The 23,193-nt window shown below is 37.2% G+C and overlaps 1 protein-coding gene across 1 annotated transcript in view; it reads right to left on the minus strand.

Annotated features, from left to right (window-relative positions):
- Positions 1 to 3,648: 3,648 nt before the first annotated feature.
- The window catches only part of ZEB1 (zinc finger E-box binding homeobox 1), a 124,072-nt gene continuing 104,527 nt past the window's right edge, over positions 3,649 to 23,193 (minus strand). Inside the window, exons 4-9 of the mRNA XM_039548264.1 lie at positions 21,540 to 21,701; positions 18,418 to 18,620; positions 12,695 to 12,800; positions 9,828 to 11,638; positions 8,197 to 8,377; positions 3,649 to 6,141 (exon numbers count right to left, since the gene is read on the minus strand). Coding sequence (XP_039404198.1) covers positions 5,591 to 6,141; positions 8,197 to 8,377; positions 9,828 to 11,638; positions 12,695 to 12,800; positions 18,418 to 18,620; positions 21,540 to 21,701 — 3,014 coding nt within the window. The 3' untranslated portion in view covers positions 3,649 to 5,590. The remainder of the gene's footprint in view (positions 6,142 to 8,196; positions 8,378 to 9,827; positions 11,639 to 12,694; positions 12,801 to 18,417; positions 18,621 to 21,539; positions 21,702 to 23,193) is intronic.

A 23,193-nucleotide genomic window follows, 5' to 3' on the forward strand; every position in this document is an offset into this window, starting at 1 on the left:
AAGTAGATTACTTTTTGTGAAGCAATGAAATGCATAACAATATATTGTTTCCCCTAGAGACAACAGATATACAATGTGGATGATAGGCATGATACACACAGTTAAGATGACTGTGTGACAGATTAGTAACCAGAGGCCATGGAAGAGCAGAGGGATAAAACAAAATTAGTAAATAATTGGTCACTTTTAAGAGTTAATATGGTTGTCACTTTCTTTTGTGTTTTATTTTTTATTTGGTGATAATCAGACTGTGCAAATATCATTAGAACAACAGTTCAAGAAAAACATGAACAATAAATGACAAAGTACAGACCTGAAGGATACTCTAATATTGAATTTCCACTATGAAATTTTCTATAAATTATTGCAGCAACAATTAAACAAGCTGTTCTGTCAAGGAAAGATAAAAAAAGTACTTTTTAAAGTACCAGATTGCGAACCGCAAAATATACATCAAAAACCTCTATCCAAGCAGAGAATTGTGTGCAGACTTATACATTGGTAGTAAATTAGAAAGAAAGCAGTTTGAAGAAGAGCTCAGCACAGTGCAGATTAAGCTCTTTTCTCTCAGCTCGTCTGCTCAAAAGCCATCACCTATCTTCACTACAGCCTCCAGGACCAAAATGGACTTTTCTCGTCCTCAAACCATTACTTTCACCTCTAATGGTCTTCTCTAGCCTAAGAAGTATTTTCATTCCTCTGTTATGGACTTCTATGTTGGTTTGGAGTGTCATGTCCTGATCTTTCATTGCTGTGATGATAAAAGCCTCAGTGTAGCATCTTGCTGTGGCAAAACCTGGGCTTTTAGTAGTGTTATATTTTCTATCTTAGAAATAGCTTTGCTTTCAAATTGCCACTCAGTCTGGTGGCCACCACCATCCCAGGTACACTTTGCCAGCACAAACATGAGTAAACTGCTGCTTGTACAGACATTGACTTTGGGTTTACCAGCAATAATTGCATTAGAATAATTTTACTCCAGAGTGTGAATACAACACTTATTGCCAGCTGAAGCAATTTTTACTCAGTCTGAACAACAGTGCCTTTTAGGGTAAATATGTTATGTTCTGGGTTGATATGCCATAATGCATTATTCTACTAAAATTTAAGGTATTTATTGAAACACATTGTAACTCTGAGATTAGCCAAAGTAACAAAACTTTCTCACTTCTTTTTCTAGCATCCATTAATTTATCTATTTGTAATTCAACACAATTTAAAAAAAAATTTTCAAGCTCATCATACAGCATAGGTGAATATTGCTGTGTTATCGATTACATATATGGATAGGTTGCTTCAGAAAACCAGCAAGTGGACAGTAATGTGGCTTTGGAGAATTTGGGAATGCCACCAAAATCACCACTGGGATGCCATGAGTACTACTGGAAGTGGAGAATTACTCCTCCTCAATGTATCTTCCAGCTTTCTTTGTAGCCTTAAGTCCCCCTTTCTTACGCTATTAGCTCAGGATCTCAGAAGAGTTATTTCCCATCCCAGGGCCCGAAACTTAGTATTTACTTCTGTAACAATCTTCCTATAGTTATTCTGTAACATTTTTCCTGTTCTCATATTACATGATAAAATAGGACATACAGCTGTCACAATTTAGCAACTACAACTGATTTTGAGGTGGCAATTTGTTATACTCTGAAGCACAAACAAAACCAGCACCCCAGGCACAGCAGTGCTCTGTCCCGCGCTGAATTTTAAGGATACTTTTCCTTCTGCCAGCCTGTCCCTGACTGCTGTGCCAAGATGAGCCATGCATGGTGAGCCTAAGGAAGAAGCAGGCACAGACATCAGCCTGGGCACACAGGGTAGCTGCGTTTCATCTTGTGACTGAAGAACAGGTCATAGCACAGTGGAGTTTTATTAAAACTACACATCTCATGTTTGCTGCTCTTTCCCAACTTTCATTTATCTCTAAAAGACAGAATCAAAGGCTTTACACTTTTGCTTTCACTTTTTTTTTTTTTTTTTTTGTGTGTGTGTGTGTGAAACTTACTGTCCTTGAAACTGCTTTGCCATTAATTTAGAGAGAGGTCACAAACTCACAAAACCCACATAGCTGCAGCTGGGCTGCTGCCGGTCCCCTGGGGCTTGGACTCTGTCACAGCTGCCCAGGCATCTCCACTCACACAGAGCTTCCTCACTGCTGGAATCTCACTGCCGGGGCTGGGAATGGCACCCGTGTCCTCTAAGCACCTCTGGCTTCCACATGAGTTTGCTCAGCTAAATGAAGACACCACAGTTTCTGTGTTTTTCAAACAGGTAACAGATGATGTTACAAGGTCACAAACACCAGAGACATCGCTGAGCTTAACAGACACAAAACCCAGTGCACCAATCCATTTTGAAGACAAAAATGTTAATAATGGTTTCGTAGTCTAAGTAATGAATATAAATTTTCTTCCCCAAAACAATGACATTTCCTGAGTAACAATTGCTTGGACTTCACTCTCTATCCAAGTTACTGGCCTTCTACATTCAGCTGTCACTTACATGAGTAACCTTGGGCTTATTAAAATTCTTTGTTTTAATACTAAAGACAACAAAATTTTCCCATTTCAATATATCTCACTGGATTTATTACCACAGACATCTTGGAATATGAAAAATACGGAAAATCTTAAAATAGTTTCAAGAAGGTGTGTTTCATTACCTAGAAGAGAGCAGAGACAGTTTTACCTGTGAGAAATTCTGGACCACCTGATTAATTCTGCTATGATAAATTTTACAAGGTGATATTACTAATGCAACGAAAGTGATTGGTTTTTTCAAAACAGCTTTCTCATATTTAGCTCAATGATCCTATGAAGTTAGAGGTTTACTCTAGTTAAAAGTGCCATACTGGTATACTGTACAGCAAAATGCACACAAAGTAAAATGATTAGTATATGGGATAAATCCTTTGTATGTGTTAATGTTGAGATAATAAGATTGAGAAATATTCAGAACATAGGTATGTGAATATAAAATAACTTAAATGATGTTCCTTAAACCCATTCCCAGTCCGCCCCCCCGTTCCCTCTCCCACCCCCCCCCCCCTTAACAACTGAAATCCCATTTTAGGGATCATTAAAGAACAGAACTTTGCTTAAGGAACAGTCTGTAAACTTTGCTTGAACTGCAAAACATTGTAAACATGCCTATGTAATAAAATTTTCAAGGCTTTATATTTACATTACTGAAATTACGTATCTGTAATGTTGGCATTGTATCTTTGGAAAGTTCAACAGCAATATATATACACCAGCCTTTCCACAGACAACTAACTTATTGCTAAGTCAAGCAAACAGTTGTGGACTTACTTCATTTAAAAGCAGTCTTATTGAATAAGATAGCATTAAACAGTGTATTAGATAGGTATAGAAAAAAAAAAAAACAACCAAAAAAACCCAACCAAACCAAACAAAAAAGCCACATGGTTCATTTTGAAAACTCAGTTGTTCTCCTGACGCTGGTAAACCAATGAACTAACGTAGCAATCCCTGTGCCTGCACACAGTTCAAACTCTTCTTTCACTTCCATGCTCCTTATGTACCACTGAAACCCAGGATCAACACTGAAGCAGGATCTGTGTCTCAGTAACTCCTCAGAGAAAGAATTTAAATGCATTTTCTACATTACCAGAATAATGACAGTAGGTCAGACTTGTTGATGCATTTTATTGTGAGATGGGGAGTTTGGTAAAAAACTAGAAAATGACCATGATGTAACAAGGAACTTAAAAATGAAGTTTCAGATTTGTAACATACATACATGAATACAGGAACAAATTGGCACAAAAATGTTAAACATTGTTCCCAACACTGTTTTATAAGATTATTCTAATTTGGCTTACTAAGGAAATGAGAGTTTTATGGTTAAACTAATCTCTTAATAAAACTGCAGAGCATCATGCTATTAGTCACACAGTGAATTTCAAAATTTAAGAGCTTTATATTAAAAACTGGGTAAAGGTAAAATGAATTGATTGCAATTGTAAAATTAATACATTCCCATTTTAATTCTTCTGTTCTACAGTCCAAGGCAAGTATAAATGTTAACATAACACTGTTAAATCAAATCTCAATGCAAGAGAACCGATTGCATCTCTACTTTAAATCTTATCAACTTTCCAAATTTTCATACTAAAATATATTATTGTATTAATACAAACTACAGTATTATACACTACACTGTGTAATAAATAAAGAAATATAAAAATAAGACACATAAATATAAAAGTTTTCTAAAACTAAAAAGGTACATATGTCAGTAAGAAGGGTATTAATACTGCCAGGTTTGAAGACATACAGTACAAAATGTTGCACAGATCTATAAACTAAAAGAAATAAAATAATACTGATAGGTAAAAATCAGCTAACATTGTTAATAAATGGGGTCCATAATAACTAACATTTGAAAATACTTATGAGCCAGATAACATGTCATGTATGTGTCTGAAATTAAAGTAAACCAATAAAGCAATAAAGCAGATTAGAAAATTTCCCTTGTAATTATTGTAGAGAAATTCTGCAAGTCAGGTATTAACCCAAAATACCACCAAATAATTAAATAATGAAATATACCAGTGTTCTTACTTCTCTGATGGCTGAGTGTTTTTTTTCCCCATGAATAGTTTAGAAGTTTGATACAAATCAACAAATGCTAGTTATTGTAGGCCACACATTGGATAAAGGCTGCTTAGAGCCTTTGTAATACTGATAAATGGCACTTACAGCACACAGGTCTTGCATAAGGCCAAAAGAGATACAAAGCTTCATATCATATCCTTCATATTGTTACTACATACTCAAAACACAATTACAAACACTGTTTTTGACAACTTTCCTGTCCTTACCAGTATTAACACTGTTAGTCCCTGCAATCAGAACTCAACGACAATCTTCTCAACTACATTTTTAACCACATGAGTAAGAAACTTCAGTTCTTCTATCATCTTCTTTCTTAAGGCTAACAATACACTTTAAATGATAATATGCTCTACTACAACATCTAATGTCAGAAACTGCTACCTTCTAGGTTGAATTTACAAAGGTAGCCAAGCACTGTTTGCAACTGCATTACATGTCTCTGCAAAAGGGAATTCTGTAGTGCAGAAGTTCTCACATTTTAAAACATAAGAAAATACTGAAGCGGATTTAGGAAATGTTTTACCATTAAAAAAAAAAAAATCATATAAATCTCTCCCAATTGTACAGTTTAAAAATTAATCAACTTAAGAATGAAAATTAATACTGATAAAACAAACAATGCCAGATGCTTGTCTAATAATCAGGTTTCCTACAACCTGTTAAACCTTTGCTTCCAGAGTCACTGTATTTTTCTAATCTGCTTCATGTTATAAACTTGTTCCTAACTTGGAAAACTGTGTGAAAAATTACTAAGTCTGAGGTTCAGGCACACCTGGATTTCTTTTTTTTTTTCTTTTCTTTTTTTTATATATATATTTTTTTACACAGTAGTGAACAGAAATCACAGTATGCAGGCTACTGCGTTTCCATGAAAAGCATGTATAATATAGAAGGAACTTCATTACCAATTTCTTTTTTTTTCCTTATAGAAAAAACCTAGCATGTAAGCTTTATTTGTTATTTTCTTCTGACACCTGCCCATTATTTTGTATAACTTCTGGTTCTGCATTGCTTGCTTGATTTACAGCTTCATCATTCTTGTTCTCTTCAGTTTTCCCTTCTTCTTCTACTGCTGCTTCTTCTTCTGCATCCCCTACTTCTTGTAGTTCCCTACATTCTTTTTCTTCCTGAAGTCCCTCTATGTCTTTTTCTTCTTCCTCCTCTTCCTCTTTTTCGCTGTATTCCTCCTCCTCCCTGGTTAGGCTCTCTCTCTCATCCGAGTCGATCTGCGAGGGGGACGCCCTGACCACCACGTGCTCGCTGCTCAGCACCTCCGGGCCCATCTCCTCCGGCTCGGCGCTGTCGCGCTCCTCCGTCTCCCTTTTGCAGTAGGAGTAGCGATGGTTCATGTGCTGAGAGTAAGACCCCGAGTGTGAAAACCGCTTTCCACACTTGTCACATTGGTAGGGCTTTTCCCCAGAATGCAGTCGCATGTGTTCAATCAAATGGTGTTTGTGTTTAAATGCTTTTGTACAGATTCCACACTCGTGAGGTCTTTTACCTGTAAAGTAAAGGACAAACAATTGGACATTTTGTAGCTGAAGTTTTAAAAATGCACACTGTTGTTTTCATTGAAAAATGCTGGTGGTGAACTTATTAGCATGGATTAAATTTTATTTAACAAGATGTTCTACTCCATGCTTTATCAACCTGAGTTTCTCTCCCAAAGGATGAAGGTGCAAGACTACATTGTCACAATCACAAGAGTAATTTGTAACTTTTTTAGGAAAACTCATAGGAGGATAAAGAGATTCTCAGATACACCTTCTAGCACAAAAAAAGTGCAAATATAAATTAGAAAAGGAGACATTTTTCTTGCATAAACTATTTTCAATCAAAACCATTTTAACTTTTCTATCTTGATGGTAATTTAAAATCAACTAAACTTTTATGTTGGCTTTTGTGTACCAAGTCCTTCCATGATACTGGTGAAAGGAAAATCATTCTAAAATCTAGGTTGAATATTTTATGTACAAAACTTGCTGAATACACATGTATTGACATGAAAAACCTGTTTCACTCAGTGTGTTTCTGCTCTGTTTTCCAGCTATTCTCTTGATTCCAGAGTCTCTCATAAATGTATCAGGAGCCTAGCAGTGTTATTTTAACATTCGAAGTTGTTACACAAAAGAACTTTGCAGTCTTAGTTCAGACATAAAAGACAAAGTAAGACAGCAGGTTTTTGGTCACACTACATAGATGACCAGCACATCCATGTTATCTCATGCTGAACAAGCAACGAGGTGGGTGCTGGTCTCTCTTCCCAAGGAAGGAGTGACAGGACAAGATGCAATGGCCTCAAGTTGTGCCAGCGAAGGTTTAGATTTGAAATTAAGAAAAATTTCTTCACCAAAAGGGTTGTACTGGCACAGGCTGCCCAGGGAAGTCATTTAAATCCCCAGAGGTATTTAAAAGATGTGTAGATGTGGCACTTCTGGGACATGGTTTACTGGTGGACTTGGCAGTGCTGGGTTAATGGTTGGAGCCAATGATCTTAAAGGTCTTTTCCAACCTAAATGATTTTATGATTTTGAACATTACATTGAACTCAAAACTGGTATGGGAAGAACAATTGTGTTAGGAAAAGGAGGAGTTAAAAGAGTCTCAGGACAGGATAGGTATGAAATTAGATACCCTTAATGAATACAACTTGAGAAGATCAAGACAAAAAAGAATTTGCAATGCTTTTAATTTTATATGTGAGATAACATTAAAATGTTAATACACAGAAATGTAATTAATAGAATATAATATAGTAATTCAGCTACTCTGCAAACCAAGAAAGTAGAGCAGCATGATGGGAGTAGCCAAAAGTTCTAAAGAGTTTCTTTTATGGATGTGGGGAAAGAGGACATAACAGAGCCAGCAAGAAAGAAATACATAATACAAAACCCAGTATGTATTTGGCACCTAACGAATTAAAAAAAGAATTTTTATTTTACGACATCACGGAAGAAAAAAGAGAGCAAGAGGTACTAAAAAAATCCTAAAGATACCAAAACTGGAGCCAAAAGGGACAACTATGAGAAATTAAAAATAAAAATCAAAGCCAAAAGGGTGTTCTTTGCTGGTTAGATTCTATGTCTAATGAATATCTGAACCTGTTAATTTCAGGTCATTACAAATATGGCTCAGTTTGAAAATCCTTCATGCCAGACAGGCATGCTGCTTTTCACGTAAAGTATCAAATACATACATGATCCTTTTTTTTCCAATTTATATTTTTATTTTTTTCTTAATTTATAACCAGGCAAGGTAAATTAAAAGTAATATATCCTCAGTTATAGGCTGTGGTTCACAGATGATTATTCACAAGCCAGATGCAAAACCTCCCATTTTTCTATTTAGGGTTCAGGTCTAACAAATTGAAAGAAAGACAGAATCACTGTTCTGTCACACAAATATACAAAACCAGGGGTTTCTAAAGAAAGCTTAGCACAGGCAGTAAGGACTGCTACACTTCCCTACACTGTCTGAAAACTGGATTCCAGTTGAGATTATCAATTACACGTTATCAAAGAAATAATGATCGGAAACATCTTTTCCCAGTACATACCTGTGTGTTCATACTTATGCCTCAATAATGAGCTGCTCTTCTGGAATATTTTGTCACATAAATCACATGCATACATCCCATTTTCTGTCTTTCTCATTTTTTTCTTTGGGGGTGTTGAATCAGAATCATTTTGATCTTCTGCATTGGGTATTCCTTCTGAGCTAGTGTCTTGCCTTTCATCCTTCAGAAAAATTTAAAAAAAAGTTAAGTTCAATAAAAAAAGTAACCCACATAAAATGAAGCTGCTATTCTCATTCAATTCCATAAGCAGACAAACAAAATTGTTTAGACTTCCACAGTCAAAAAAAATCTTTTACTGCACTGTTCTGCTTTGCAGTCCCTGCCACCACCCAGATGCAGAATCCTTACTGGGACTGGCTTTAATCACATCCAAATCTAATTGTTGGCCAGGTCCAATTCAGGGCCCATAAAATAAATGCAATATTACAGACCTGTAAAGCACTTCAGTAAGTGGGAAGAACAAATTTGCCAACTAACTGCATTTTTTGCTAATCCACCTACCTTTTGCTGCCTCACAGACTTTAAGAAGTTAAAAGGCTGTTTTTGCTGAAGTTTTCACAAAAATGCTATTTAAGTTACCATTTGAATTTGAATATTTGACTACCTTCTTCCTCATGAAACTACCAAAAATACTACTTAGCCCCAAATTTAAGGGACTTCAAATAGTTTCATTACTAGTTTCAAAAATATAATTGTCTATTTCTAAGCATTTCAAGTGCTAAAACTCCCCTCTAAAAGCACAGTATTTTCTACTGACATCAGCAGCATCACTACACACATATTTTATCACATACTATCAAATCTGAATATAAAAGTGTACATGCTAGCTACCTCAAATGTCTGTCTCAAGCTTTTAATATAAGCAACCTTGTAACTCTTCAAGGCTCCTCAGTCTCTGACAATACAGAAGCCTGAATAGATCATTAAGTTTCTCAGATTTAAGCAGAAACACTCAGGCACTTTTCTGTTCTGCCCTGTCCCTACCTCAATGCGCACAGGTGATTCTCAGGAGGACTGACCCTGGTTAGATCACATCTGGATGCACCCAGGGAAGAGCAAGCCAGGATACAGGAATGGCAGATGAAGAAGACAAATATCTCCCTGACTTTCAATTGAGAATATATCTGTGTTTTGTTTAAAGTGCCATTACAGTGCAGGATGAATTCAGCTACTTTGCAAGCCAAAGAAGCAGAGCAGTGTGAAATGTAGCCAAACATTCCGAAGAGTTTATTTTCTGAGTGTGGGGAAAGAGGAGATACAGAGCCAGCAAAAGACAGAAGCTATGGTTTTATTTTGCTTTTTGATCAGGAGCATTAGATAGTCTTTAAAATAGTGAGCACTAATGTCCTAGAAAATTAAATATGGAGAAGAACTGAGCTGTCCATGCACAACAGTTTCTGTTAGTCTGGATTCAAGATGCCTGAGCTGACTAGCTTTGCAGAGGGCACAACAGTAATGTCTATTACCCATTTACAGTCAAGTCAAATAAGCCTGACAGCTTGTATTTATATTTTTGTTTAATTTACCCTGATAGTTTTCTGTTAGCTCAGTACTGATACAGATTGAATACATCATACATATATCATGCAGGAATATGGGGATCAAATTACCTGATTTCCATTGGCTTGGGTCTGTTTTGGTGGTGTCTCATGAACTGCAGGGCTAACTGTAGTAGAGTATGTATAAGCCACCTGTGGAATCAAAATGGTTTGCTTATTGGCAGCGAGAGCTCTCAAGCAGGGAACACTGTTCTGGTCAGCAATGGCAACAATTGTAGGTAACTGGGCAGTGACTGTAGGTATAGCAATATTTATGGGATTGGCACTTGGTGGGATTACATTTACAATAGGATCAGAGTCTATAACACTGTTGTCCTTTTGTGGTTCTTTTTTTGCACAAGTTAAGTTCAAAGGTTCTTCTTGGACAGAATAAACACTGTTCTGGTAAACACTAGTTATGGTAGATCTTTCCAACAGTTCTCCATGTTGCTTTGGTAGAGAAAGGTCAAGAGGTTCTATTTGTGGCTCTTCTTGTACACCCTCTGCCGTGTACGTGTAACCCTGTGAATTTCTTGATGAAGAAAGGTTTAGTGGTGATGCAGATGGCGTGCTACTGTGTGAACCATTCAGAGTTGATCCCTCTGGTAAAGTCTGAGATTTTGTTGTACTGACAGGATTTTCTGAGTTATTTGTGCTGTTCTGGGGTTCACTCACATTTGTAGTTGCTGCTTGATCATCGTTGTCTGTGGGACTGCTTAATTTAACTTGTTCAGGAGAAGATGGTCCAGAAGACTGCACAGAAATTTGTCCAGCTTGCATTTTTTCAAACCACTTTTTTACCACATCCAGTGGTAGGTTTACAGAATCTGCTATTTTTGAAAGCTCTTCTGCGCTTGGTTGTGCATTTAATGCATAATACGCCTTTAGGAGCGATAGAAGGTTCTTTAAAGGTGGCTGACCAGGAGATAAGTTGTTCTCCCCAGCTTCTGATGGGACAGGGGACTCGGGTTTCTCAGCTTCTGTTCCACTGGGCTGGGGAAGCTGAGGAGGGCTTTTTGTTTCATAGTGCTTTAATTCTTGAAGTGCATTAAGATCTCCTGGACAGTCATCACAAAGAAGACAAGTGCTATCATTGGTCTCTCCTTCAAAGTTCTTATCTTTCTCAGACTTCACTGTGAGATCTTCTGGTAATTTCTCATTTTTGCAACTATTTGCAGGAACAGAGTTTTCTTTTTTTAGATTTTGTGGAACAACCTGAAGTTGACTTGGCTGCTCCAAGCTGTAGTTGATGATAATTTTGGTTGTCCCATCTTGGTCAACCAAAGGAAGACTGATCGCTGAAATGAGGGAATGGCCAGCTTGTTGTATAGATGCATTGTTGATTGTTTCTTGTTCTTTGGACACAAGATTAGCATGATTGTTTTCCAGTACTTGCCTTATTACATTACCATCCACTGCCACTTTCAATACATTTTGAATGTCACTTAAATTGATGCTTATGGGAGACACCAGACCTACTGTTGGTAGAACAACAGCTTGCACCACACCCTGAGGAGAACTGGTTGCCTGCAATGGGCTACCACCACTAAAGACCCCATTCTGCAAAGGGGTTGAACAATTAATTCCTGAAGCAACCACTATGGGCTTGAATTCATAATCCACAGGTTCAGTTTTAATTTGGTTAAGAGGAAGCTGCTCTTGCAAGGGTTTATTTTCTATCTTTTGTCGTATCTGTGGTCTTGCTGGGCTACCTGGTGATGCAGAAAGGGAAGGGGAGGAGCACTGAGACATCTTGAGCCCTGACCGGGCTCGACCATTCACGGGCATCAAACCAATACACTTCTTACTGCTTATGTGTGAACTGTATGAACCAGAATGGGAAAAACGTTTCTTGCAGTTTGGGCACTCATATGGCTTCTCTCCTAAAGATTAAAAAAAAAAAAAAAGAAAAGAAAAAATGCATATGGAACAGTTAACCAGGTTACAGCGTAGCTACATCAAACAATAATTACCAGAAAGAATACATTATAATGACCTCTCAAAAAGTCCTAGGGAAAAAAAAATAATCTTATCTAGTGGATTGAACAGTAAGAGTATAGCTCTGATCCAAGGCTCCTTTAATAAGTTTGTGATCCACTAGTAGGTATAGGATGGAGCCCACATGATCATGTGTTCCAGTATTTCTCTATTTGACAATTACAGATTTCACTGAACTCCATTAAAATAGTACCACCACTAACTTCAGAAGCTACATAAAGTACTTCAGAATGGAAAAAAAAAGAATATGATTAAAGAAAAAAAATGCAATAAATGCAAATCATAATTGTATAAGGAGCTATGCATGTTTTATTGCAGCAAATGCAAATACAATCTACCCATATTTGCTACAATACTCACAATAACCCACAATACCAGGTTAAAGACAGAAATTAATAATCTCTTTTGAGTGACCACATCTAACCTATTGTTATATTATATATTAAAATATATTATTATATATAACATTTCTTATAAATTGGAACTTTTCTAATAAATTGTGTCCTGAGTGTACTTTAATATGACTTGTCTTGAGTGATGACAATTACAGTGACAGGAGGAACACACGATTCTTATGCCCTGATTATTATCAATTAAAATTTTCCAGCAAGGCTTGTAACACACTGAATGATCTGCAAACATTGAAGAAAAAAACAGGCAAGTGAAAAGGACCAGAAAGATGTCCCTATTTCTTCTGTGACAAGTCAAGTTTTCCTTAATTGTAAGAGATTAAGTTGCAACTTTAAATCCTCTTTGAGTTTTTCTGCATATTTCCTGCACACAGCTGAAGGCTGCAGTCAGTGCTTGCAGTATTCCAGGGGGAAAAATATAAGGAAAACACTAGTATTTTAAACTTAGACTTACAAGACTGCTACTACATCAAAGTTATAAAGAGCAGAAATGGCAACATTAGTACTCAATTCAATGCTTGATTTATTTACCACTGTGGATTCGTAGGTGCTCCTTTAGGTGATGTTTATATTTAAAAGCTTTTCCACATTCAGTGCACTTGAATTTTCGATTACCACTGGACTGCGTCACATGTCTCTGTAGGAAAGAAGTCTTAATTATTTTACAGGACAAAATCTTGCACAAACACCTTGTATTTTCACATTGCAACAGAGAAAATGCAATACAAACCTGAAAACAATCAACCATAATTATAAGACACTAAAGGTGGTATGGAAAAAGAAACAAATTACAAATCAGGTAAAAACTGAGACACACATTTTTTCTGAATAAATCTGGTACAGTAAAAAGAAAAAAATAAATTCAAAATACAGTTGCCCCTTCTCCTAAATTCAGGTGATGTCTACACTGACATGTTATGTGAGTAGGAAGTTCCAGGATGAATCCTAATTCTACTTGTGAAAGCAAAAACATCAGGAAAAACCCCAAGCCCACTACCCACAGAATATTTCATGCAGGACAGAAAACATTAAAGTCGATAGAAGCCTGTTTAAACTTCAATCAATTGACTTGATTTTTCCATTTACATGCTTCCAGGGTTTACTGTTGGCCTTGGATTCCTCTATATAATGATGCCACAAGATTGCTCAAGGGAAGGTAGCTCAGTGACAATAAAGGGACTTCTGGTCACAATTAATTTGCAAATTAAATGTGAGAAACTAAACCGAAACAAATAAAAATATGGAGGGATTTGCCAAGTACACAACATCAAACCTCTTCACTATTTGCACTGAAGCTCTGTGATTTTGTTAGATTTTGCCTTGTGTGAGCATTTATTAACTTCTAAATTGTTTTTGTCTTTATTGCTACACTAGCATAAAAAAAAAGCAAAAGCTAAGATAGACACGTAATATGTAGTACATGTGACGTGTATTTGCAAGATCTGTAATTTTACCACAAACTGTGTAAAACTATGAATGTGTATTTTTAAGGACAAAAATCACATGCACTTTAAAAGTTGAAGCAGCTTAATTACCAACATGTAATAGAGGAATTAGGAATTCTTCTGTTCAAACAACTTGTCTATTAAAAAAAACCCAGCAGCTCCTTTTTAAGTAGAGCTTGCTTGGCAAAAAGATATTCTACCACAATTGGGATACAACTGCACATTTTTGGTAACTGGGGGAAGCATTTTCATAAACCCATGAACAGAGCTGTGTGGTGGCTGGTGAGCCTATGATACAAGGGACAAAGAGAGTCCACTGGTGAGGCAGTCCTTAGTACTGAAGATTCCTCCCCAGGTTAGGGTGACAGAAAAGGCTTTTCCCAGGATGCATTATTCTAGTATGTTAATGTATCCCAGTTCTGCTTCCCTGGTTGGCCCACGGCCTCCCTGCCCCTTGCTACCTTGTATGTCCCTGCCCTAGAAGGTTCTCCACTCCAGGTTTCCCCCATTGACCCCTGCCCCATCACCACTTCCTCAGAGTTTCCCCATTAGTTCCCTTACCCTAACCCCACCTGTGTACTGCCCTCGAGCCCTCAGATCATTGGTCCCTGAGGCTTGATCTGCTCCCATATTTAACCCTGGACCCTCCATTGTTCTTTGTCTTCATCCCTGGAACCCTTCACGAGCATGGCTGCATTAAACCCCTCCCGTGGAACTCTATCCAGAGACCCTTCCCGTCTCTTTGTCGTCGACCCATTCACTGGAGCTATCCATGCGTATACAGTGGTCCTGCCCAGTGGCTTCGCTCTGGAGATGCTTTTAGGAAGGTCGTGGCACCTTGGGCTCCAGCACCGACAAGCCGCAGCGGACAGTTTGTGACAAGCTGTTCATGGACTCTGGGGAAAAAGAGGCTGCCCACCACGAGCAGTGGGTGTGGATCAGCTGCCTCTGGTGTGAAACCATGTGGGGAACTCCTACCCCTGGCTCTGGCCTGCTGCGCTCGGCAGCACTGGGAGCAGATGCTCACCACGTGCTGGGGCTCTTCCCTGAGCACAGACATGACTGCTGGGCTGAGAAGTGTGCTGGAGCAGCAAGGATGGATAAAACACAGGATGATGACCCTGCTGTGAGACATGCCTGCAGATCTGAAGAACCCATGGTTGTGCAGGTTGCTGGATGAAAGTCTGAACTCTTGCAATGAGATATGCTGTCCAAACTATCAACCCTTCCTGTTCTACTCCCTGTCCTCCTTTATATGTTACAAATGCTAACAGAAGACAAATTGAAATAAGATAATCTAAATTACTTCCCAATACTCTAATTCAATGGTTCCCTTGGGATAAGCATTTGGTTGAGCTGCAGATTTTACCTTTCAGGAGATTCTGCTCCCACCCTGCTCAGGGTGGGCAGCTTCCTGCCTCCTCCTGGGCTCTGCAGTGAGGTCTCTACTCCAGCTTATCCTGATTAGCATGTGACCCTCATTCCGGGGTTTGTCAGCTGTCTTTTGCTAGTTCACATGGCTTTTCAGCTCCATTTAACTAAGTCCCTTGAAGATGATGTTCTAGAATATTGTGGCTGACTCACTGCATTTCACTTTAATGATCCAACTGCACTGAGTCTAGGGGACCATGTCAAGATTTACTTAAGCCTGCCAAGAATCAGTTAGTACCATTTGACTTGAGATTATACAAGCTAACAGATCTCAGGATATATACAGTTACTGCAGGTCCTGGATGACATAAATATTCATACTAAGTATCAGTGCATGCATTCAATCTGTCAGAAATGATTCTGCTCCAGTCTTTAAATCTAATATTCTATTTCTAAGGCATGGAAGTCCACACTCCGCTTACCAAATTTTTAATGAGTTTTCCTGTTTTCCTGATCATAGCTATAAGGTGCTTTAAGCTTTCTGCTATGTAGTGTTTCCAAATCTATTTTGCCTTAGCTTCTTATATTTGTAACTCTCTGTTCAGCTTTCTTGCTGTCTCTTGTAATACTGTTTTATATATCTGGGACTTTGTCAGAAATACTTTGAAGGATCTTCTTTAAAAGTAACTGAGAACTCATAACACTTCTCCAAAGTACCACCTGTAATACTTTCACCTTCATTTTCTCAGATTCAAACGTTTTTCCCCATTTCAGCACTGTTAAAGCCTCATTAGAGAATTAACTGCAATATTCAAAGAACATTTCTTTGCACTCCTTCAAGGACTGAAAGAAGAACCATCAGCATTAAGGTCTGTAACTAGCCACTAATACATCCCTGCATCAAATGTTTACTATGCTTAGGACTGAAGCCCACCCCTCTCACACCAGAGAACAAAACTAATTAATGAGAATCCTCAAAAGTTATTTGGAAGACAGAAATTACAGGTGTATCAGGGGTTTTTCACAGATGGTTTGACCACAGTCTCTAAGAACTGCCATTTTTCAGCAGTGTGCACAACACTGCAAAATTCTGAAAGACTACCTACAGGTGCTTCATAAATTGATGAGAAAAAAATTAAAACAAATATAAGAAGCACTTTTTCACACTTCAGCATCTCTTCTGGTGCTTCACATGTGGAGTCAGACGACACATATGCAGCATCACCTCCTACCAACTGTTAGTGGTGTAGGAGCAGCCAAGGGAGCCATGAGGAGCATGGGGAGGAGGGAGGGATGAAGGAGAAGGTGCAGGATGGCTCTCAGCTCTCTGCTGGAGCAGAAGTTTTGCACACCTCTCCCTGGCTCAGAAGGAGGTCCAGTGTGCAGGTACCCCTTCCACTGCCTTCACTACACTAGATTTTATCTTTGCTCGTTGCTTCTTTGTACAGAACAATTACAAAACTGTCACATGATGGACATTACCAGCTAACCAAGTTATCCAAATAATCTATTGTCAGGTGAAGTTCTTTTAGAATAAGACATCAAGTTTTAAACATGCAGCTGTTTAAGATCCACAACCAGGAGGTCTATATTTTACTAAGGACAAAAGTTCATTTTCCATTACACAAATGATGTAATCATGTATATGCAGCCAATTTTGAAGACATGACAACTTTGTGATAATAACCTAAACAAATAAGTATTTCAAATTTGCCAAGTATCTAAACTATTGTAGTTTTAATTCTGGTTATGGCTTGAGAGAAAAGAACACACTTAAACAGGTGTAATACTGAGTTCCAGATACTTCCTAGGAACAACATTAATCAAATACAATTGTGCCTTCAAAAGTATAAATCCATTAAAACATATCTGCAGGAATACAATTTAAGCTTCCCTTTTTAGCAATTCTTCTGAGAGTGTTTACTCACTTGGTATTTTTTATTTTTTCATTCAAACTACATGCAAGAATGAGAAAGGCTTCCATCTCCCTCAACTACCTTATTCTTCTGGTTTTAGGCTTGTAACTGAAAAGACTGAAAACAAATGTGGTAGCCCACAAAAAAGCATTATATAAATAGCATTCATAGACTTTATAGTTAGAAATATAAGATGTATATAAGACGAAAGTAACTTTTCAAGTAGAAGCAGAGCCAAAAAGGAAGTGAAACAGAAATTAATTGTTCATGGGAAGCATATTTGAATAAAAAAGAACTGCCACACCAGAATATGCTGGTGAGGTTATTCCAAAGCTTGTGAGAAAATAAAATCCTTGCAGCAGGATGGCTGATACTTCTTGTACCTACTTAATTGACCTGCGAATGTGAACACTTAGATATAGAAATGTATAATAAATTTTTAAGCCCTTTAAATTGCTGGACTTGGTGGTACTTTGTAGGACGGAGGTTAATAGCCAATGTGTAAAAAAGCATCTCCTTTACTCTGGGCTACAGCCTTTCAGCCTTTTAACAAAAGATCTGTTGGTTTGGTGCTACCAGAAATGGTGCAAGTACCTTTACTTTCACATTCTGTTTTGCGTCTTTCTGTTGTATTTGTCTCCTGTTTCGTTTCTGGAGAGTATCAATCTTTCTAGTCTGTCCTCAGAAGAAAACATCTCCAAACCTCTTTAAGTTGGTGGTGGAAAATCTGTATGGTTTTCTCTCTGCATAATTCCTGACTGTTTCACTTGGTTCCTGAGCCTCAGAGTGCCTCTGATAAGCTATGGAAGCATGTGCTGGCAATGGACGATGCGACATTGTGGGGATAAAAAAAGAAAAGAAGAGGGACAGGAGAACAGAATCTCAGGATCTGTAGTGATCAGATGGCTAACTCATGGAAGACATTTCAGGGAACCATGCCCTCAGGTCAGTCCATGAACCAGAGAAAAGAAGCTCATAACATCTTTAGCCTTTTATGTCGCTTCATTTAGTACTGAAACACCTTATTTTACAGACTAATTATTTGTAAATGGTCTTATAGCATGAATTTCATTTAAAAACTGTACCTCACAATTCAAGCAATGGAAAGGTTTGTTCCTTAAAGGCAAAAATGCTACAGTAAATTGCAAATGATCCAAACAGGATTTAAGAAAAAAAAAGGAAGTATTTCATTAAAGATTTGCAATTAGATTTGAGTCATAATTTTTACACAATTTTTAGGCCAACGAATAGGAAAAAACAACAAATTACCTATAAATGTAATAAAGCACTTCTGAAAACAACTGCCTAGATGAATGAAAACAGGAATTGAGATCTCAGTCTTCGACAGCTACAGAAAAGGCCTGACTTGGGCAGCAAGCTTGAGTGTGTGCTCTGGGACTGGACCATCAGCACACAGATATTCTGCTGTGAACAGCTTACCCACTCTGTACATTTCTGCCCATATAACAAATCACAGCGCTGCTACAGAGGACAATAAACCCTTAATTCCAAGGCCACTTACTGGATCTCTTCCTGATTTGTGTGATGTCATGTGGCGGTCGAGCTGCGTTCTGTACGCAAATGTGTAACTGCACAAGGAGCAACTGAAGTTATCTTCGTTTTTTTCATGGCGGTATTTAATGTGTTCCTTCAGAGAGGTGAAACGCTTGTACCCTCGATCACAGTACGGGCACGTGAGCAGCTGGGAAAACGCGTCAGGTGTTCCTACACAGGACAGACAATGCACCAGATTTAAATCAACAAGTTCCAAACTTATTACCAGCAACAAACAGGCTTTGCATTTACAGCTATTGCTGTAAGAAAGCATGCAGCTGCTGGAAGCTCCATCTGTTTCAGAGAAGGACTAGTGATAATTTAGATTTTTGCACAGGTATTATGCAATCTCCTGCACTATGGTATGGCTGCCCCAGTGTACACTGGAGAGAGTCAGCACAATATGCTGATAGGACTAGGGGGAATGGTTTTAAACCAAAAGAGAGTAGATTGAGACTAGATATAAGGAAGAGATTTTTTGTGATAAGGGTGGTAAAACACTTGAACAGATTGCCCACAGGGGTGGTAAATGTCCCATCCCTGGAAACATTCAAGACCAGGCTGGACAGGGTTCTGAGCAACCTGATAAACTTGAAGATGTCCCAGCTCATTTCAGAGGGGTTGGACCTAGATGACCTTTAAAGGTCCTTTCCAACCCAAACCATTCTGTGATTCACAGATAAGTATATGTTAGTAGGGCATACTGTCTGCAGAGCAGAAAGTAGAGATATCAAACATAAGGGCATACATATGAGTCTAATGTGATCGATGGAATCTCTTTTGCTGGCTTTCATGAAGTACATCTGTATTAGTACAGGGAAAAGTGAAACCAGATTGAAGCTAAGTATTAATTTCACAAGTCTATTTCAAGAAGTCACCATTTATAAAGTTTTAACTCCATCCCTTCTTATCAGCATATGTTTAGCCCTCCACATAGTAACTCATTCTATCCTTGAAAAATTTATTTTTTAAAGGACTGAAAAAAATATTTCTTTATAAATTGATGAAGGTATGTTCAAATAAATGCAGGGTTTCCTGTATTTGATCAAACCATCAATTTATAGGTATGATATACTCCAATGACCATGCTAGTCTTCCGTGCTTCAAGACAAGCAGGAAGCAAATGTTGCAAGGAGGCTTCTATGCACTGTGCTGAGCATGAGAAAGGTGGAAGGTCTTTACTGATTAACATTTTATGCTCTGATGCACAAGGGGCACATTTGTACACGCTGTCATTTTAAGTTTCAGAACCGTAAGAATTATTAATACTCATAAAATGAACCAGTACTTTAGAAAGTACCTCTGAATTATTTACCTTCATGACCTCTTCCAGCAGTTATCACCTCAGATTGATTATATGTTCCACGAAGTAGCAATTCATTCTGTTTGTGTGGAATTTACCAACTTTATTTTTACTGAATGTGCCACTGTTCTTGCAACAGTGAAAAGTAGAGTCAAACCACTTTTCCTTATTACTAAAAATCACCACTTTTTCTGTTATATAGGTCCTTTTACACTTGTTACAGTAACAATCAAGGTAACCCCTATCCACAGGGATTTTTTTGTTGTTCTATCAATTTCCGTTTTTCCTGGTTTAACTGAAAAAATGAAGCCATCCCCATATGTGAAGAACAAGTATGCCTCCTTTCAATTCTCTTTTTACCATCTATAATTCAACTCATCTGACATAAAGAGTACTCAATTTCAGCACAAATATAACTCAGTGGAAATGTCAAAAGCATGTTAATTTATATTCTATTTCCATTGGAGGAAATGGAGAAATGACAACAGTTTCCCAATATCACTAAAAACTCTGACTCTGTCGCTTCTCTTGTCCAGTAACGCAGTTTGGAAGCACATACCTTTACCAAATGTCACTATATTTTTGGCATTTTCTGTTCCAAAATGATTAAAACACTAAACACTATTATTCAGCATTGTGATCTTCAGAATGCTTCTCTGTGAAGTTACTGGGATAGGTCCAATTTAAATGATTAATACAAATGTGTATTTTTAATGATTACATGGAAATCATATGGCAAGTCTGCAAAACTAACTTGACAATATGCGCCACTCCAACCACATATTAAAATCTTAAATTAATGAATGCACTTTTTAAAGTAAAATTTCTAATAGCATAAAATCTCTGGAGCAGAAGAACAAAAAGATTATCTTTACTTCTTTCACTGCTCTCCCTTAGACTCCAGTACAGTACTACTGCTACAATGACATTTATCTGTTCAGTTATATACATTTTTTAAAATGACTAGAACACAACAAATTCTAACCATTTATGTAAGATGTTACTTTTTACTGAAAAATCATAAATACTCCAACTATCACAAGCAATCTAAGCTGAACAATTAAGAAAACACACAGAATGCAAAACCAATCTGAACAGCATTTGCCTTCAAATATTTCATGACGAAGAAATGAACGAAGTGTAACTTCTCATCTCACTCAGAACACCTTAAGCATGAAACTTTCTCAGAGAAAAAAAACCAGATCTACCTAAAAATAACAACAGGCCATTATTTTTTCACATAGATGTTTTTGTATGAACAATGCTGGTTTTTTTCTCCACTGCTGTCTTTTCAGGCAAAGAAGCCAAACCCAAAAGCCTGTCATAGACTGGCTACCCAATAAAAGAAATTCTATCTAATAGATCCTTTTGGGAGCTTTGTTTAGAAAGATAAAAAAGGAAAGAAACACGTTATAACTATTCTTAAGTTATTCTTATATAGAACTGTACTATTTTGCTTTACATCTATTATATTTAATAAATGTTTATTCTGTTCTTTCATATAAGGATGTTGAATGGATTTATGAAAGCTTGAAATTTTCTTTTCAATGACTTGAGGTTATCATTTAGGTACTCATACAACTGAATCCCAGTGCATGTCTTGTTTCACAAAATCAAGTGGCAATGTTTTTTGCATGATGATCCCATCCTCTTATAATTATTTAACTAAAGTTTTTTCCTCTATAGTTATGTGTACATGCATTCTGCTGTCTTAAGTACAGCAGAAGTTTTAGGTCAAGTAGTGAGTACAACTGATTCCATAAGAACTGAACTGGTGACATATTTACCATTTTCATCCTGACCACTAGCTTCTGGCGTGCCTTGTCTCTGGTCCTCCTCAGGTGCTTCAGGGTAGATAACAGCTGTATCTTCTTGTTGAAGGAATTCTTCAACATTAGGGTCATGGTTTTGCTCATTTTCTGCATCAGAATCACATTCATCTTCTTTTACTAAGCATGAAAAGCAAGCCACAAGATACAAAATTAAGTTTAAAAACAACATAAATGAGATTCAGTAATTTACATTACCAAATCTCCCTCTAGCCAAGGATTTAAAAACTCTTTACAGATACTAGTGTAGGTCAAGCCCTTTAAGATGCCAGATTATGCCACATTTTAAAAGAACTGGTAGCATAATGATATTTAAAAACTTGACTAAACACAGTTTGCCTCTTTAACTCAGTGCATTTTTATCATTTCAGATTTAGCTGTTCTTATCAATTTCCAAAAAAACCTTAAATGCAACATTAATTATGATTTAGGCCTTGTAGTTGGAAGGTCAGTTTACCATCTTGGCTCCTGTCTTTGCAAAAGTACCTTTGCTGCCTTCAAGACACAATTTTTAATGTTATTTATAACTGTTCATTAGCACAAAGAAGATATTTAAACTCAATAACAAGCTGGCCAGAAAAATGCAGCAAACTTGAACTCTGACTGGCTTGCTCTCTGGTGTTGGAAATGGCTACCAAAAAGGCTTCAGATCTAGTTAACAAGCTTCAATATTTTCCAGTTAAAAACTTAAAGAGAAAAACCCAGTGATCAACTGCATTGCAAAATAGCAAATAATAAAGTAAATATTTTACTTAATGCACGTATGATAAATATTTGATACCAAGTATTTCCCTAAATACATTGTTCATAGAGTTTATTTTTACCATGGTGGAACATTCTGTGAAAGCTCTGCCTGCAGCACCCTAAATCATGACAGATGTTCTCCACTATTAATGTGGAGTATATTTTTAATAGGAAAGAGAAGTTTTATGATTCATCTCAGTGTGAAGTCATATACTCAATTTACAATTTGACACAATCTTTTTATGACATGAGGCAGTCTCTCACATGTAGAGTGTAATGCAATGAATAATGCAGCTCTCCACATTTATGTGGAGAGAACTGACTTTATAGGAATTGAAAAGAATGTGTGAATCTAGAGTTTAAACCATATCAATGTTTAGATATGGGTTTGCTTTTAAATAAGACTTACTCTAATATTATCTACCTATCTAGTAAGGGCATTAAATAAACCCCCAAACAACTTTAAAAAGTTAGATGTGATATATATTAATCTTTTGTCAAACAGAGAACTAGAAAAAATAACAAACCATCTGTTTTTGTTTGAGTCTGAAACTGAAGTACACATTTTATTTTGCTTTCTGTGTAATCAGTACAAACAGAGGAATTGATAATAAAATACAGTATTAGCTTAAGTTTATTTTTATATATTTTTTCATAGTTTAAAACACTACCTGTTGATGGGTACACCTACATACAAGATCATTGCTACTCCCAGTTATTTCCTTTGGAGACATGGTGCTGCTGGAGCTCTGTGGTCAGTCCTGGGGAGGGAGGGAGGGAGGGCTGCTTGTGTCACTGGTCACCTACACCTCTGGATCCTGGCCACCAAAAGGTGCCCAGATTATTTTCCTCAGCTAAAACACTGTTT

This window comes from Corvus cornix, chromosome 2, assembly GCF_000738735.6.
Source record: "Corvus cornix cornix isolate S_Up_H32 chromosome 2, ASM73873v5, whole genome shotgun sequence".
NCBI classification, from domain to species: Eukaryota; Metazoa; Chordata; class Aves; order Passeriformes; family Corvidae; genus Corvus; species Corvus cornix.